Below are 19,753 nucleotides of genomic sequence, written 5' to 3' on the forward strand. Positions count from 1 at the left end.
GTATGGGATTCCCTTGGTACCATAGGTAGATGAGCTGTCTTTGGTATCATTAATTTTCTTATCAGTACTGAATGTTGTTCAGGGATGGGCTTGATCTTTTCAACCCTATCTCTGCCGGTATGGGTATACAAACTCAGTAGTGAGTCTGTTTTAGATTATTTACACCTCTTTGCCTCTGCAGTACTGGCCTCACACAGAGTCTTCACTGAACACCCCTGGGGATCTGAACTATTTGTAGTCTTCTTGTAAGATGGTGACTGAGAGCTTCTTGGAGATATACTCCTTACCTGCTTCTGCTTAGTGGCAGATGTAGATCAGGAGTTTGGTAATGTAAATGTGCCTGGTTCCACAGTACCACCTACCTCTCTACCAGTCTCCAGTGACAGAGATATCAATGGAGATCAGGCATGAGCTGAACTATGTACAGGAGATTCTCTGCTCCTCGATCCAAAGCTGGACATAAGTTAAAACTCCTAATGATGGAGCAAGCTTTAATTCTCTACTTTTTCAGGATCTACCCTTGAAGGAAGTGCAGATCTTGCACATACTGGGGATATGAGTATCACCCAGACAATGGAGCGTCTGTCACTTATTCGAATCGCCTCCCAACAGGAGAGGCACCTCTTGAATCCTGGAGAGCCTGGCATTCCGAGCAAAACTAACAAAAATTTAACCCTTAGAAGAAAAAATCTCCTAATTATATAATTATCTCTGTGAATGAAAAGTTTTGTTTTTGTTTTCAGAAAGAAAAAAACAGGAACAATTGTTCCATCAACTATAACACTATAAGGTATCTATCTGAGAAAAAACTAAGTCTTAGAGAATAGGCACATAGGAGATTCCTTCTCAGGTCAAAGGTAGCTAAGAAAGAACTTTGAGCAGTTGGCCTGCACGCCCCCATATAGCCTCAGCACAGGGAGCAAAGTGCATGCACAGGCCAAACGGGCACAGCTACTAAAAATTTCTGATCAAAGGAGCACGGCACAGGCACGCTTGAAGTGGAGCACCCACAAGGATACTACTTGACAAACTCTATTTCTTATCCTCACTATTGCGAGGGAAACCTCAAAATGAACCAGATGTAAAGTGATAAACATTGCTTTATACAGTCTGAAACAATGGCACTGAGGTGATTTTTGGTCTCAACAGTATATTAAACTCAAACCTAGAGATGACAATTTAAGCATCAGCACTTAAACTCAGTGCTGATCATTTTAGCAGAAGCATCCAGCTAATATGTTTATCACACACAATCAGAACTTCCCTCACCTTGCATGATTTCAAATGCCCCAGCTACTGTCTTGTACTTAGTTACCAAATCCTCCAGCTTCTCCTCTGGCAAGTACTATGATAAATTATGGGTTGTCAATACAAAATCTTTAGCACACTGGAAATGTTGAGACAGTATTAAATACACTAAATTTATTACCAGTCAATAAAGGCTCTGATACTGATTGTGCTATTCATTGATAAATTGTTTTTTAATTCTAAGTGAAGCAGCTGCAGGACTTTTAGTTTGCTACAGATCCATGATGCAAAAGTTAAAGCCAGATTGCCATTGAGCACACAGACCTTAGTTATATGGCTATTTATGGCAGCTGAGTTTTAGTTATCTAGAACAAAGACTATAGTAACAGTGACAGGCAGTGATTTAGTGTAGTAGTTCTTGAGGTAAACCACCAATCATCAACAGATGTGATGAGTTTTCTAAACTCATTAACATTTCAAACTAAGGATTTATAAAAATGACTGTTCACCTATGTTTACTATGGTATTCAGAGACATCAATACTTTTGCAAAAGGACTATTGAAAACATTAGTGTTTTGTCTTTATAGACATCCCTACCTCCTGGTGCATCTATTTCTCCATCTCCTCTCTCTTTCTATCTCTCAACACAGATGGTTCTTCAGAAAGGGCAGGTTAACTTCAAATTCCATGAAGTCTGAGTTTATTTACAAAAAGGATTCCATGGACCACTTGGACGTTTAATGATCTGGAATTTTTGCCTAAGGACCCATTTTATTTGACACTGTAGCAGTGAAAGAGCAGTGAGGCTCACCATCCTGATGCAATCAATTTTTAAGACACCCCCCACCCCCCAAGGTTGTGACGACCTCAGTTCAAGACTTGAAACCAATGGGGCATAATTTAGTTCTGTGAAGTGTAGAAACACTGGATCTTAACTTGGAAAGCCTGGACACTGACCAGAATGGAAGAATAAAACTATTACCAAGGTTTCCATTGAGAAGGAAAATCTACAAACACCGGGCTATGAATACCTGCAGGAGTTGGTCTACCCAAAACTGATCCAACTTCTACCATACCAATTTTTTTCTATTGCATTTCAATTAAATAAGAGATAATAATTGCCAGACTTTATATTGCTCAAAATATGTATAAATGAAAAAAAATCAACTAGCACATATAGCCGAGGACTCAGTGATCACAGTCCAACTGAGCACCCTACTTTACAAGTCTCATAAAACTGCAGATTGGATCTGTGCAAGCTACCAATCACACATACTGTAATTAAAATATAAGTACTTCCTAAAGTGAAATAAATGGCAACTCACTGAAGGTTTAGATTATGTACGAGGAGCCATTTGTCTCATATTGTTTCTCTGTAAAGAAAATACTCCTCCCCACCCCCCATTTTAGCTAAACAGACACTATACTACATGTTTTATGCCCCTGCTATGCTTCTACAGAGAATGTGCAAGTTCAGAAGCTGATAATGTTAAATCTGCTTTGTCAAAGTGCACACGGCATTACTTAACATCCCGGTCAGCACACTTTGGACTCTGCCGTTCACAGGAACACTTGCAATATCCAGATAACATGACTCCCTCTCAGGAGAAACTCCTAACCCTGGCTAATCCGGCTGTCTGTATTATATACTTGTTCTAAGTTTCAGTGTGGCAAAAGAAAGTACTGTAATTAAAAACAAAACAATCACACTCAAAAAGCAAGAAAACAACTTTTCTCAACATTATAAACTAAAAGCTGAATCCTAGCCCTACCTGCCTCCACGGTGTGGTGCTTGCCAGCACTGATGGACTGTATGACCCCCTCCCCACCCCAGATATAGGCACAATCCTGCTCAGGGACAGCCCTATAGCACTTTAGTGTTGCCAGTTCTTGTGATTTTATCACAAATCTCAGGTGATTTTCTTAAAGCCCTAGCCCCTGGAGTCTTGTGATTATGTGAGAATTTTGGCTTTCATGGAAAAGAAAAATGAAAGTTTCTAGCCCTTGCAGAAACCACATAAAGAAACATAAGATTTACTATTTCAGAAATAATTTTTAAGCCAATTTCAACATTGTGTGGAGCCTGATTCATGATTTCTCAATGCTCGGTGATGGCAATACTGCACTTATGCAGTCACTTTATTCTTCCCTACTGCTCAAAGATTGAGTCAGAGGCTTTGACACACCTGGTTGCTAAGAGATGATGTTGCGGAAGCACAGGACATTAATTCCCTGAACTGACTGATACGTAGCTAAGGAGAAACACTGCACACCACAGATTCTCCAGTCACGCCCAGGTGACAGCTCTGAAATAGAAGACAAGGCACAATCTAACTGAAGGATCCCCGTATCCCTGGTGACCAATAATTATAGAGGGGAGAAGAATTGACACAGTAATAGCCACCTGCATAAAATATTTTCTACTTTTCATAATATGGGCACTTGGATACCGATTGTATCCAATAATTTGGATACCTCCTTTCTTGCCCAGATGCAGCTCCACAGGCATTATTACAGCCTTAGTGCAGTAAAATAAATGAGCTCAGCACAAGGAATGGGAAGGACTAGGACATAGGGGGCTGCTTGATGGGGCAGAAAGCTAATTTATTTGAACTTCTGGGCCTCTAAGAAACTCCCTGTCCAGGACTTGAGAGTGAAGAATAACGCCACTCTCTCCCCGCTTTGCTCTGGGATTGACCATCCTCTCCAGCATCAGCTGACTCAGCACAGTCAGATTAAATGGCAATAAGAGGCAAATACATACTATTGCATAGCTGCTTACACCAGACCAGGACTTGTCTCCAAGGGAACTAGTGTCACAAAAAAATGATTTTTTTTTTTTGGTTCCTTTCCATCACAAGAGACTGTTAGTTAACACTATTTCTAGGCTACAGATGAAGGACTCTTTCAAAGTTATCTTTGAAATACACACATGACTACTAAATGCAATAGATAAAGTCAAACTACAGTTTCAGGGTATTAGCTGCTTTCTTTTCTCCATAGTGCCAGCCCTTTAAAAAATACCAGAGATTGGTTCCTTCATGCATTTGTAAAGAAAGGAAGTGTACGTAGTACTATATCCATTCCTTGCATGTTGCACTACACTGACTGAATGGCTGTACTTCTTAGCTAAAATATCAGAGATTTGAAAGAGGAAAAAATCATGCCCCAAATACAGTGCACTGCTCTAGCCAATTAAAAGCAATGCTAGTCCAATTGTTATCACATACTGGCACTCTGCCAATATATCTGAGGATATCAGCAACTAGTACTGCAGTGATGCAGAGGCAGCTCTGCTTGGAAAATTAGTTTAATGCTGGGATAATGTTGTTATTTTAAAAAAGGAACAAAAATTTCCAGAGTGAAAGGCAGTATTCAAGCTGTGACAGTGGGGAAAGTCTTAATATCTACATGCTAAAGTGCCACATACTTGACTGAGTCTGTGGTTACAATCTATGACTGGTAATAGCTAATACAAAATTACTTCATCTGAGGCTAATTCAGAAAAAATAACTGTGGGGTTTTGGGCTTCAGGTGAGAGATCCTATAAGTTAAATATGTGTAAGGGAATAGTATGCAGCGTTGCTGTATAGTAATAGGACAGGATCAAGATGTGGCAATGCTTAGAAAGAAGAGAGGTCTAGACAGAAGGGTTGGGATGGGAATACAGTCATGGCAATGGAAAGAAGGGTAGAGATGTCTGGAGGAAAGGCTTAATGAGAATGGGGCCAAGGGCAATATGATGTAAGGAAGGCCCTCTCAATATAAAGGTGAGTGTCTTGGAATGTGATGATCAGGGCTGAAGACCAAGGCTGGGGCTGGGCAGAAGTCTAGATAACAGGAAGGGGCACACAGTTGCCCTGGGAAGTAGAAAGGAGACACTCATCACAACAGGTGCTATTCAACAGTCTGTCTTCTCAGGCCTGGTCTACACTAGGCGTTTAAATCGGTTTTACGAGCGTAAAACCGATTTAACGCCACAACCGTCCACACTAGGAGGCACCATATATCGATTTTAATGGCTCTTTAAACCGGTTTCTGTACTCCTCATTAACGAGAGGAGTAACGCTAGCATCGGTATTAACATATCGGATTATGGTTAGTGTGGACGCTGATCGACGGTATTGGCCTCCGGGAGCTATCCCACAGTGCACCACTGACCGCTCTGGACAGCAATCTGAGCTCGGATGCAGTGGCCAGGTAGACAGGAAAAGCCCCGCGAACTTTTGAATATTTCCTGTTTGCCCAGCGTGGAGCTCCGATCAGCACGGGTGGCGATGCAGTTAAAAATCAAAATAAAGAAAGAGCTCCCGCATGGACCATGCGGATGTGATCGCTGTAAGGGCAGGCAAATCTGTTCTATCAGCGCTCCGTTACAGAAGACGAAATTCAAAATCATTTTTAAAAAATCTCCAGACAGACGCCATAGCAGGGGCTCAGCGCACTGCTGCGTGACAAACGTAACGGAAAGCCCAAGAATCAAATGGACGCTCATGGACTGGAGGACTCAAGCTATCCCACAGTTCCTGCAGTCTCCAAAAAGTATTTGCATTCTTGGCTGAGCTCCAAATGCTTCTAGGGTCAAACACAGTGTCCGCGGTGGGTCAGGGCATAGCTCGGCAATTTACGCACCCCCCTACCCACCCCAGAAGTGAAAGGGAAAACAATCCTCTCTTGACTCTTTAACATGTCACCCTATCTTTACTGAATGCTGCAGATAGACCCGATGCTGCAGCACTCAACACCAACATCCTTGCTTCGCCCCGCCATGGGTGGCTGATGGTGCAATAAGACTGGTACCCGTCCTCATCATCAGCCTATTGGCAAAAGGGGCAGTGCAAAAGGACTGGTAACCATGATGACCAGCATCTGTTAGGTCGATCAAGGGTGCCTGGTCCTAATTTTTCATGGTAGATGGTGCAATATGGCTGATAACCATCATCGTCATAGAAACGGGGCTGAGCTCCATCAGCCCCCACCCTTCATGTGTAAAGAAAAGATTCAAGTGCCCCTGAACTAGCAGAGGGATGCTGGGCTCCTCTCCTACACACTCCTTACTGTCCTGTCTGGACTATCATAGCAGCTGGAGGCTGCCTTCCACTCATATCTCACTAACAAATCACTGTGTCTTATTCCTGCATTCTTTATTACTTCATCACACAAGTGGGGGGACAATGCTATGGTAGCCCAGGAAGGCTGAGGGAAGAACGGAATCAACAGGTGGGGTTGTTGCAGGAGCACCCCCTGTGAATAGAATACAGCTCATAATTTCTGCAGGATCTGACACAGAGCAGCTGTGCTCTCTGGTTCTATGATACACTGGTTCTCTAGTACACTTGCCCATATTCTAGGCAGGACTAGGGGACTTGCCCATATTCTAGGGGACTTGCCCATATTCTAGGAAGGACTGATTCTATTTTTAGATACCAAAAGGAGGGATTGACTCAGGGAGTCATTCCCAATTTTGGCTTTTGCGCCCCTGGCTAAGAGCAGCCAGGGGCACTTATGACAGCAGCAAATGGAACAGTGCAAAAGGACTGGTAGCCACAATCATCTTATTACCAATTTATGGTATGGTAGATGGTGCAATATGGCTGATAACCATCCCTGCTATCATGCAAAAGCAAAAGCATGCTGCTGTGTAGCGCTGCTGAATCGCCTCTGTCAGCGGCATCTAGTCCACATACGGTGACAGTCACAAAAGGCTACACAGGCTCCATGATTGCCATGCTATGGCATCTGCCAGGGCAATCCAGGGAAAAAAGGCATGAAATGCTTGTCTGCCGTTGCTTTCCCAGCGGAAGGAGTGACTGACGACATTTACCCAGAACCACCCGCGACAATGAATTTCTCAACCCGGAAATTCAAAGGGGCGGGGGAGGGGAGGCGGGGGAGGCTGTGGGAACTATGGGATAGCTACGGAGTAGCTACCCACAGTGCAATGCTCCAGAAATCGACGCTAGCCTCGGACCGTGGACGCACACCACCGATTTAATGTGTTTAGTGTGGCCACGCACACTCGATTTTATAAAATCTGTTTTACAAAACCGGTTTATGCAAATTCGGAATAGTCCCGTAGTGTAGATGTACCCTTAATGTCATATAACAGAGCTGGATAAGGGAAGGGGCGAGAGATAAGCAGGGAAATGAGGAAGGAAACAAAAGGTAGAAGAGGAGAGGATATAGACAAGGAGGAAAAAAGGAAGAAAAGAGAAAAATGGAGAAAACCCATCCTGCTCAGAACAGCGTCAGGCAGCCACAGCACCATTTTTTCTCAAAAACAGCTGACTCCAGTATCACGGGTAGTAGGAGAGATAAAGCATAGGCCTTACATAAAAGATATAAAAACTGGAATTTTAATGAAAACAAACCAAATGGATAGAAAGGAGGGATGTCCATTTTTTTTGTTCATTAAAAGTTTCTACATGACATATTTTTAACATGTGGATGGGAATGAGCCAGGGTCCTTACTCCAGACCGTGATTGTGGATTCTAAACCTACCACAATTTCAGCTTCTTACCTACTTTGGCCCTTCCACCCACTCACTCCCCCAACCCCAAGGAACCCCCATTTCACATGAAATTAATTGCAAAGCCAGTGTCTGCCAAATGTTCACCATAAGCTAGTGATGATCCAAAGTTCACCACAAGGGTTCTCTTGTTTCAGAGATCTACTGATAAACAGTCTCCGACTCCTTTCATCAGTTTCCCATTTTAAAACCTTCATTGTAATAATCAGGTCTAGAGTTTTCAATTTCCAAAATTACAACTACTTTACTATGCATACCAGTGAGTGTAGTGCACAGACATCTGCTAGCTATTTTACTGAATTGTTAAAAAAACATGAATTCTACTAAAGCAATGGTCTCCAACCTTTTTAAGCCCAAGATCACTTTTTGAATATAAGGGCAACCAGGATCTACCCCGCCCCATCCCATCCCAGAGGCCCTGCCCCTTCCTCAAAGCCCTGCCCCACTCACTCCATTCCCCGCCACCCTCTGTCGCTTGCTCTCCCGCACCCTCACTCACTTTCACTTCCAGGCTGAGGCAGGGGGTTGGGGTTCCGGAGTGGGTGTGGGCTCTGGGCTGGGGATAAGGGGTTCACAGTGTGGGAGGGGGCTCTAGGCTGACTCTGGGGCAGGGGGTTGGGGTGTAGGAGGGGATACAGGGTGCTGGGAGAGGGGTCTGGGCTGGGGCAGGGGGTTGGGGTGCAGAAGGGGATATGGGATGCTGACTCTGGGATGGGGGTCAGGGCTGGGGCTTGGGGTGCAGCAGGGGGTTTGGGGTGCAAAAGGGGGTATGGGGTGCTGGCTCCGGGAGGTGGATCAGGGCTGAGGGTTGGGCTGCAGGAGGGGGGTTGGGGTGCTGGCTCTGGGAGGGGGCTCAGAGTGGGGCTTGGGGTGCAGGAGGGGGTTCAGGGTGCAGGCTCTGGGAGGGGGCTCAGGGATGGGGGTTTGGGTGTAGCCTCCTGCTGGTCAGCACTTAGCTCCAGCTGCTCCCGGTCAGCAGTGGGCACAGTGAGAGTAAGGCAAACTCCCTGCCTGCCCTGGCCCCACACTGCTCCTGAAAGGGACCAATGCACCCCTGTGGCCCCTGGGGGGGCAGTGGAGGGAACGTGGCTCCATGCACTGCCCCTCTCTGCAAGCACCACCCCCGCAGCTCTCTCGGCCAATGGGAGTTGCAGGGGCGGTGCTTGCAGGCAGGAGCAGCGCACAAAGGGAGACCCCTGCATCCCCTCCCCCGGGGCCATGGGGCAGCACTGGCTACTCCTGGGAGCGGTGTGGGGCCAGGATAGGCAGAGAGTCTGCCTTAGCGGAAGCCACAGTGCACCACCAGAGATTGTGATCGACTGGGAGATCCTCTAGGATCGACCAGTCGATTGTTATTGACCGGTTGGTGACTACTGCACTAAAGCCACTTCTAAAGCTCTTCCATAGATTAAGGACATGTCTACACTGTTGCAGGGGGGGGATGGTCCCAGAGCTGAACGTCTACACCACAGTTAAACATCCCCAGAACCTGAGCCCTGTAAATCTGACTCAACTGACACTGGTCAGCTGTGGGTTTTTAATTTCAGTGTAGACATATCCTTTGCTCTACATTGCTCAGTGGTGTGAAAAATCCACATCCCCTGAGTGATGCCATAAAACCGACCTAGCCCCTGGTGTAGACAGTGCTTTGTCGATGAGAGGTGGAGTACCTAGGCCCATGGGAGAAGCCCTCCCGTCAGCATAGGCAGTGTCTTTACTGAAGCGTTAGCAGTGCAGCTGCTCCACTGCAGCATTTTAAGTGTAGAACTGCCCTTAGCTACCCTCACAGAGACCTAAAAACAGCTTCCTGCACTGCATCTATGCCCCATGGATTTTGAACCTGCAGTAGGAGAGTTTAAATTATATCTATTTCTGTAACTTCTGGCAACCCAGTTTTACTATTGTAAAAACAGGGAGTGGCTGTATAGTGTATCATATAAAAAGGGATTTATTCTTTTATTCCTGACAATCCAAATAGTCAGCTATTTGTGCATACTGTCGGTGAATGCCTTTTAAACATTAAGACATTCTCATTGCAATTCAAAATAAAAAAATGGAGATGTTCTGTACTCTCTCTGTAAGGCTGTTATTCAAAATATGAGAATCTGTCAGAATAAACTTCACATGTGCACACTGCAGACAGATCAGGACGCAAATACATGAAAAGGCACAAAAAGGCTGTAGTTTCCTAGAGGCAGAACTTTAAAAAAAATGTAATGAGGGTTCCAATGCACATTATGCAGTTTATGAATATCTCAGAGTTCCTAGGGTGTAGGGTTTAAATAAGCCTTCTTGTGCAGATCATAGAGCCTGTCACAGGAAACTATTGTTAAGAATTCTGTGGGATAGCTTCAAAGTTTTACATTAGTAAAACCAATTAAAAAAAAAAACAACCTATGAAATCCTCCTTGCAAAACAAATTCAAATCACCTTGGATCTGAATATTAAATGAGAAAATGGAAACTTTCTAAAAGACAGTAAACAAATAAGGTAGTTGACAGTTTACTGAGCAGGGGGAATCTGTGAAACTGACAATTTACTGAGCGTTGTGCCATAGGGATCAATGTGAAGGTCTGCTGTCTCTTAACATCTTCATTAATGATCTGGAAGAAGGGAGTAAAAAACAGCAGCCTAGTTAAATTCACAAATGATACTTAATTGGTAGAGGATGCAAACACCAGTGAGGACAGAAACATCGTAAGGTTAGAAATGCGGATAGGACAAAGATAAAATTATTTGCCATTCGGGAAAATTCAAGCTAATACCTATGTAGTTTTTGTGGGTTTCATTAAACCTCAACTAAACTGTTGTGACCTCCACCCTTCATTTAAGATAGCTGTGAGTGGCCTCACCTCAGACAAAGGGGATATGTGTCAGCCATCCAGTAATTTGGACTTTTGTGGGTCAGGGTCTGTGCAAGACACAGAGAGACAGAAGCTTAAGCTGAAGGCCCACATAGGCAGAATCAGATGAGGAAAAAAAGGCCAAGCACACACAGCCTGGAAGGAATGTATGTGGCCCTAGAAGAAGCTGAGAGAGATGTTATGGGTCAGAATATTGGCTCAAAGAGTTTGGTGCTATGAGCAAGGAAGCGGTCTCCTGTGTTAGGTTCCTCCTGTGTTTGGAGAAGCAGGCCTTTGGTATTCTGCCTGATGCAAACTTGATCAATTTCTTATCACTCTAGGAACAGTCTACAGGTCTCCAACTTTAACTATCTGTTCATATCAAAAGGGGTACCATAACCATAGGTACAAAATGGGGAGGGACGAGAAACATGGGAAACTTTTATTGAAAAAGATCTGGTGTGATAGTGGCCAGCAAATCCGATATGGATATAGTATCTGCAATGGGATATGGCAAGAGAAAAGACAAATGCAATTTCAGGCGCACACACTTCATCTCTTAAACAGAGATGTAATGCTGTAGTCCCTTTCTAAAGAACTCTGGTGAGACCACTCCTGGAATACTGGACTCAGTTCAGGATAGTTCCCTTTCAAAGGGATATGGACAAACTGGAGGGAGATTAGGGAAGACTGAATAGTTTGACGGTGGTGATTTGACTTGTGAATTAAAATAAAAATAATATTCTTGGCAAAACAACAATGTTGATGGAATTGAAGGGAAATAATTACAACTATGCTGATGTTCTCCAAATGTACACATACCGTATAAAGGCCACACACACACTCTTCCTGGGGTTTGGCTTTTCTGGTAACTCAGATAACAGTGACAGAACATGAACCTCACACAAAGCTCTCTCTCCAAGTTTAGGTATTCCCTAGGGTCTCCATGAAAGAGTTTCCCTCTGACAGTCATTCCAACCCCCTTCAAACAACCCCTAGATTGGTTGTATCTGCTGTAGCCTCAGAAGCAATTACTCTGCATTAGAGCTGGTTGGCTGGGAAAAAAAGAAGGGAAATTTTGCAAGCTTTTCTTCGTGCTTGTGCCACAGACAAAAATTACAGGAGGAGCTAATAATGACCCTTATATAGTTGCCTAACACTTTCCTTTATAGAAGATTCTTGCAATCTTTTTTTTCAGCAGCACTAATACCTTATTGTTTGCAAAAGGCCTTTGAAATTGACAGGGGGTAAAGCCCTCAGGTTAGAGAAGAGTCTTTTCTTTGTCACAAATTTCTATCCATGTTTTGAGGGGATATAAACTATTGAAAATCATGATTTACCTAGTCACACTTGCATTTCTCAAGAAAATTTGTGCAGCATCCAAATAATAAGTGAACATGGATGTTCCAAGGCTAGGCTCATGCTACTACCAAAGCAGCTGCAGAGGGAGGGATGAGATAAAGTGAGGCAAATTATCCTCCTCCCCAACGCTCCCTGGCAGTCTTCCTGAACCCAGCAGGTGACCCCTGTCATCCAACCCTTCTCTGCAATAACCGCCTTCGCCTGCTCATGTATTTAGTCTTGTAGTTCAAGTGGCAGAGGTCTATCCTCAGTGCTCAAGGTTCGGGGTTCAAAACACCACTGACGATGCATGGTTGGGGGACTGTTTCAGTTGGACATAATAATTCACCTTTTTTCTTAAAACCCTTAGGAAGTTACATACAAAAAGACTAAATTGAAAAAATGTAATTTAGTTTGCAAAGCCAAGCACTCAAAAGTCAGAAAATGCAAAGTTTAAGGTTGCCTGTCCATTCTGCCTGATTGTGCATATGCTTTATGATACAATCTTTAATTACATGGCCACATATGATCTTTTCCACGGGACTCTTAACTCACTCATTACACAGGATGTATACACAAAGGGGAGGAATACAGGTTGTATGTAATCAGCTCCCGGATGACACCCCTCACCTCCTGCACCAAATATAACATGGCAGAGCAGAGATTCGGGCTAAGACAGGTACAAGAACATGAAACAGCTCTAAATGCTATGCTCTGAAGAACACAGAAACAATAAGGTGATTGACTTTTCATATTTTTGAGAGGTGGTTTTTTTTTTGGTCACTCAAAACAATCTATACTTTTGCTCACTGAATCCTACAAGTCTTATTATGACACTAACATTCTTGTTGCCATAAACAGGGCATCCCTAAGGTCTTTCACATCTCTCTAGAAATTCATTTCTAAGTCCACGTGTGAAATTAAAGGACCAAAGGAAGAGACCATTTACTCAATCATAAACGGAGAATATGAAAGTATGAGGGTAAAATACTCTTTCCACTATTTAATCTACTGCAATTTACTCACATTGGGAACTTTGGAAATGTGGCTAAGTGCAAAGGCTCAAACAGCCCGAAAATAGGTGGAAGGGGGACAAGAGTCAATATACTTGACATAGCATGCAAAATATTAATAGGTCACTGTTCAACTTTTATTTGAACAAGGGTATCATGTGATAATTAGCAGGGTTCATAATGCAACATAGTTTCTATTAAAGACAGACTAACAAGCTATTTCCGTGATTTACTTAGGCATTTCTAATACTACTAAGGAAGTCTACATTGGAAATTTGTACTCTTAATGAAATACTTCCTTCCATTCTGTGTATGCTGGTTTTTTGTTGCAGGAGTGGCCACAAATAAGGCTCCATGGCCCCTACGCTGCACTGGAATCTATGTTAGGGAGACTAGCATAGATCACAAAGGAGGACTTGGGGGGGGGTGTCTATATTAGTCAGAGCCCTGATTTCTGAGACAAAAACTGTGACTTACTTTTCTTCCCCATGAAAAGCCATGGTATTTGTCATCCTTTCCAGCATGATTCCTGCATAAATTTGGACCTATAAATGTACAATGTAGGAGTGTATGGGATTTTAAATAGTTGCCAACTATTAAATGATTTTTAACAATTTTTATTGTAAAATAAAAGATTTGACTTCTTATAATTTCCAACGATAAACAATAAGAGAGGAATTTAAAAATTGTGTGCCATGCCTCTTCTATTTAAAAAAAAACAACTCATATTTTTTGCCATGCTAACCAATATTAAACATGAGTTCTAGGATGATGACATTACTAGGAGTGAGGAAAGCAGCAATGAAACGCTTGCTTTGGGGGAGAAGGGCAAGCAGTTGGAAAGAATTGCAGGAACACTAACAGATAAATAATAACTGACTAATCTTTGGCACATACCAACCTGAGGCTATCCTTTTAAGAAAGCACTGGAGGCAAATATACTGTACCTTGTTCCAATATCCAGCCAGCTTCCATAATCTTTAACCAAAAAGAAGAAGTGCTGTGAAATAAGAAAATAATGTTGTTTAGTATATAAACATTGCACAACTTGAAAGACAAGACTAAAACCAATGTTTCCAGGTTGTTTACTCCAGGTTTCTAACTTTTCAAGTGGAACAAGGGCAAGACCTTTCACGAAATGTTCATTTGGACTAAACTAAACAATATTCGAGGAGCTAGTGGAATCAAACACGAACAGCTAAAGAGGAACAAAGGGTGACTAGTTCTATCAAGATGTGCTCTGAGGAGCACAAAGGATTTCTAATACAGAGCATTCTTCAAGAGAAGAAGCCCCCAAACAACTTTATTGTTTGGGACACTGGTTCTCAAATTTGGCAGTGACCTCAGGATAGGCTGCATAGCTGTTTTATAGGGACTCTAGCACAGATATCGTGTATGACCATGTCTCTCTGTGTGCCTCAGTTCTTCATCTGCAAGATGGGAATAATAGTACTTCCCTACGTCACAGGTATTTTGTGAGGATAAATTACACTGAAGAGTGCAAGGTGCTCAGCTACTATATAATTGAAGCCATATAACTATGTAAAATAGATTTTTTTTAATAAATTGTCCTGATTTACAGAACACCTTCATAAAGCAAACAGTTGACTTAATTAGGGTAAGCAGATACTCAGCAAGGAAGACTGTGCAACTCATATAATTTTTCATTGTATATATGTACATACACACATACACACACACACACACATATATATAATGCTCTTCTGTTTTTTGTTTAATATGTGAAATTATCAATTTTATATGGACTAAATGTCAATATTTTCCCACCTTTGGCCATGACTACCAAATTTAAATAATTAACCATTACTATACATTGCATTGTGGGAGATTTGGGTGAAACAACAAGAAGGATTCTGGGATGGAGTCTAAAGGGATCTGGGATATAGAGTAACAGAAGAAAAAGTGTGTCATGTTGGGGTCACAGGTGAAAATGTTTGAAAAGCTGTTTTACAACACAGAGAATGTGTATATTTGTCCGCTGTGAGATACACAGATACCTCAGTCCCTCTGACTTTCCCCACCCACACCTAATGTGATGTCACCCTGTTCCTTACCTTTTACCTCTACGCAAAATAAGAGACAAAAGAAAAACCAAGATCCTCCCAACTCCCTATGAAGCAACAGAAAAAAAACCTTGCCCTGACCCCTCCTTCTTACTCCCTCCACCCCACAGAGAGGCTAAAGAGTTTCATCCCAGGGCCTGATTCACACAGCTACCAAGCCCTGGCTGTCTGGTCTCCCCTTTTCCTACCAGTTAGACAGTCCTGTGTGATCTGTCCTTCCCTAGTGACTCTCAGGCTAGAGATACAAGTTGGGAAATGGCAGCATGGAGAAGGGGGTCATGTCCTCTCAGTGAAGGCGGTGCACGATTCATCAGAAGCAGAGATTTAGGGCAGGTAAGGACTAGTTTCGCCTCCCAGTGACCAGAAGCCCTCTTTCCCATTGCTCACACACAACAATCTTTAGTGACCAACAAAAAAACTTTAGCAATTAGCTGATGTACATCTTAGGTTAAACTAGCTTCTTAAAGATTATTTCAGACAGAAATCAGGGCAGAAGATTAAAATCAGAGACTTCACCATCTGAAAAGGAGCATTTAAAGCTGGTGGGTTGAGTATAGCAAACCTTTAAAAAAATAAACTCAAAAGCTACTTTAAATTTCTAAAAACTGCGTATTTTAAAATCTTTCATAAGATTGCACAACAGAATAATGATTCTTGATACTCTCCCTGAAGTGAGGTATGTAAGGAACTCAATCCATTTAAAGGATCACGCTGAAAATCTGCTGTATTTATACTGCATTTATAATGCAAGTTTAGCAAATAACTCCTTATTCAAATAAGTACGTCCAATACTTTTGTCTTCTTCTCAGAATTTGGATGCTACCTCTACTAACTGTGTGGTCAAACACCATTCTGGGTATATGCAGACAAAAGAACTTGCACCTGCAAGGTTCACCAAGTAATATCACAACAAAGAAAAGATTCCACACAGTTAGTGGCTGCATTAAGTGTTTGGTAAGAATAAGAACCATTACCCATTCCACTTTATTTTTGTTGCTATAGTCGTCTTCTTGTTTCATAAATATATAGATGTGTATATGTACATGCATAGACCACACACACAATTTCTGCATGTCAAAACTCTGTAGTTCATTGCATATGTGTAGTTTATTAATATTTTAATTATTTTCCTTCTGAAATTATTAAATAAAAAACAGTTTATAATAAATCTGTATGTGAAAATTAGATAAAAATACTTTTAGGACTTCTAGGGGCCAGCCTGCTTGTTACTCTAAGATCAAACTAGACATCCTGATGTCTTATACCTGCTATTTCTCTTATATGGTAAAACTTCTTAAACCACACTGCAATGTGAAATGACATAACACAAACAGCAGGTTTTGTCACTTTGAAGTATACCTTCCAAAACAGAATGTGGGAAGTGAGAGCAAAAATAGTATAACTCCCTGCCTACTGCTTTCAGCGTGTTTCCATTCCAGTCATGGTATAATATAGCAATGCACTGCTACTGTCGAAGACACTTTTGGGGGAATTAATTGTGTCTCTTTAAATTTATAAAGATTTTTTTTTAAGATGTCTCTATTTAAATGATTTTGACCATGAGTCTACAATTGGCTGGGATGAATTTTCCCCACTGCCTCACACAAAGGATACGATTGCTCTACAAAAGATACCTCTCATATATTTTCCAGCCTTTCGCTGATAATTCTGACAACAGGTTTGAAAAATCAGTTCAGTGTCTGACACATTTCTCTCTCTCTCTCTCTCTCTCTCTTTTTCATCTTTTTTCTGGCAGCAGGCAAGAAACTGCTGAAAAATTAACTAGACCAGGCACCCAGGTAAATCTAGCATTCCCTTGTGCTCTCATACTTTTAATTTGAACATTTGATTTGCAATACATTAAAAACCAGGAATACTAGGTTTAAAACAGCAGAGTGAAAGAACTGAAGTAAAAAAAAATTACACCTCTTAAGAAGCATTCCTTACATGACATACAAAGCATGAAGATGGGGATTTTTATCTGTAAATTATACCAGGATTTTGATTCAATTCACTGCCCTAGCTCTAAAAACTTTGAAGTCTGAAACTAATTCAGATATCTCTTGATTGAATTAGCTGAGCACTCTGCTTTCTTGATCTTATTTGTACAGAATGTCCAATGGTAGCTTACCAAAGCCATAATGTCTGAAATCACAAGAACGATGAGAAAAAGGCTGCAAAAAAGGAGAGACCATAATTCTTAACTCATAGCCACAGATGCAATTACAAAGTTATTAAACCCCCAAGTACAAATATGAATTACTATATTATATGACTTCTGGCTTTTTCATTCTCTGAGAGATACATTTCCAATGCACTTCATGGGAGAAGTTAACACACAAAACAGGGCTGATATGCCTAACATGTTTGGAACATACAATTTTATCATGACGTTTTGACAAGAGACTTATTCATTAATGTAATTACAGTTTCACAATAGGGTACCCCAAAAATGAGTTATTTACCAGCAAACCTGAGTGGCTTGTCAAATGATAAGTGCTCCCGATATATTCAAAGAATATTAAAAACAGTTTAAAAATCTGTAACTGTGTATACCATGAATGCACAGTGGGTGACATCCACTCCTTACTGCACAAGGCCTATGCACCACTTCAAAACCTCAGAGTAGGAAGGCTTGGAATCTCCAGAAGGATTCAAGAATGACAAAAATGCTTGTGAGCATAAAATTATCTTGAATATTCTTCAAAAAGAGCTGATCGAATCTGTGCTGACAAACCAGTCTTACAGGGTGGACAGCTGCTAAATGAGATTACATGAGCCGCTCCTCCAGCTCCTTGACTGACTGAGAGTAAAAGTGCTCCAGAAGTTCCCAAAAGCTTTGGGAGAGTGCTCCTAAATCCCTTGAATGCACAAAAACCCAGGAGTGTGAACCTACAGTATGTAGGATTACTTTTGGAAAAGCAGATTTCAGTAAGTAAAATGACTAAGAGGGAGGAAATAGAGCTAATAAAGCTTTTTCATTTTCTTAATATTTTACTCTGTACATTAAGGTTTTGAAATAGTAGATCACATGAAAGCAGTTATTAATGACTGGCTTGTCAGTTAACGGCATTAGAGCAATGCTGCAAAGAGCTGACCCACCACTAGCAGTCAGGTCATTAACTGTAATAGTTTAATTTATACAGCATTATCATTATAAAATATAATCAATTTACAGTGTGAAACTTCATTAGAAAACATTATATCATAGTGCTCTGCAAGCATCTGCCCTAAAAACTGATTTATCCCTTTGAGAAAACTGAATTTAGTGCTATATTTTCTAGCACTTTCTTGATAAATCAATTATGCTTCATTAGTTAATAAAGATGTGGCAAATTCACTATTTTCTGATTCATCTACAAGCATCTTTTCCATTGGAAACTTAGTATTGATCTAAATAGCCAGCGATGTCACAATCTTGCAATATCTAGCAAGCACTGAGCTAAGGTACCACATTGACGGGAGATGTATAAGAGCCTACACAGACAGAAGATTCTCATGAAGAGCATGAAGTATGCTTCCAACAATGAGCAGAGAGACTGAAAAGCTATTCATGTGACTACCAAAAATCTTGCCTCTTGATATGTACAAATATACCTACCTGGAATGCAGCAAGGATTTCATAAAAGAAGAACAATGCTAATCTCAGTGCTCTCTTTTCAAAAAGAGAAAGTTAAAAGAACACTATTCAGGTTGCAAAGTCAAGCCTTCAGAAGTTAGGAAATGCCAGAATTAAGGTTGCCTGTGGAACTTTAATTCGCCTCCTTTGTGCATATGCATTCTGACACAGTCTTTAATTACACGATCACAAGCTTTTTTCCCCATAGAACATATGTCCCATTTAGTGCAGAGGATGGACCTATACAGGGGATTATTAGGATTATGTTGTAAATGGGGCTGTTGTCATATCAGAAGTTGGAAGGCATATTATGAATGAAACAGGGGGCGGCAGAAAGAGAAAGGATGGTCTCGTGGTTCAGGCAGTTAAATGTGGATCTGGAGAACTGGATTCTCTCCCTTCCACTGCCACCAAGTTCCCGTGTGAGCCTGGGCAAGTCACATAAACCCGACTTTTCACAAGTCGTCACTAATTGCATGTTCTGCATTTTTTTGGTGCCCAACTTGAGACTCTGATGTCTGATTTGCAGAAGTGCTGAGCAACTCACACCTGCAAACTGAGAAAGTGAATCTGTGCTTTGAGTATCTAATGGTAAGTACTCAGAAAAATCACATCTTTGTCTCAGACTGAGCACTCAAACAGAGTGGAAATGTTTTACCTTAATAATCACCATACCTCAGCTCTCCATCTGTAAAACAGGGATAATAATGCCCTCTCACCTTACGCGAGTGTTGCAGAGATAGACTGATTAATATTTGTGAAGATACTATAACGATAAGCTCCATAGAAAAGCCCATGGGAGGATATTAATAATTCGCTTTTCAGGGCAAGGTTGGAATAATACACAGTAAAATAAGGCCTGGAACCACAAACTGAACAGGCAGGTGTCCTGTGGAAAAAATACCATGTGAAATGTATTTAAAGATATCAGAATGCATACACACACAGGGGGTGATTAAAGTTGCACATGTAACCTTAATTCTGATATTTTCTAATTTCTGAGGGCTTGATTTTGCAATCTTACTAGTGTTCTTTTAATGTAGCCTTTTGTGTGTAATTTCTTACACAGGATCA

The 19,753-nt window shown here is 41.6% G+C and overlaps 1 protein-coding gene across 10 annotated transcripts in view; it reads right to left on the reverse strand.

Annotated features, from left to right (window-relative positions):
- Nucleotides 1-19,753, reverse strand: part of PIGN (phosphatidylinositol glycan anchor biosynthesis class N) — a 164,720-nt gene that overhangs the window by 5,812 nt on the left and 139,155 nt on the right. For 5 of the 10 annotated variants that reach the window (XR_005594508.1, XM_039526035.1, XM_039526037.1 and 2 more), the window contains 2 exons: nt 17,192-17,234; nt 13,924-13,976 (listed from right to left, as the gene is read on the reverse strand). Coding sequence is in view for 7 of the 10 variants with exons in the window: in XM_039526035.1 (XP_039381969.1) it covers nt 13,924-13,976; nt 17,192-17,234 (96 nt within the window). In the remaining 3 variants the exon portion in view is untranslated. Of the gene's footprint in view, nt 1-10,324; nt 10,383-13,453; nt 13,522-13,923; nt 13,977-17,191; nt 17,235-19,753 lie in introns of those variants that run through there. The other 5 variants (XM_039526041.1, XR_005594509.1, XM_039526042.1 and 2 more) reach the window with 4 other exon arrangements.

This window comes from Mauremys reevesii, linkage group 2, assembly GCF_016161935.1.
Source record: "Mauremys reevesii isolate NIE-2019 linkage group 2, ASM1616193v1, whole genome shotgun sequence".
NCBI lineage: Eukaryota > Metazoa > Chordata > Testudines > Geoemydidae > Mauremys > Mauremys reevesii.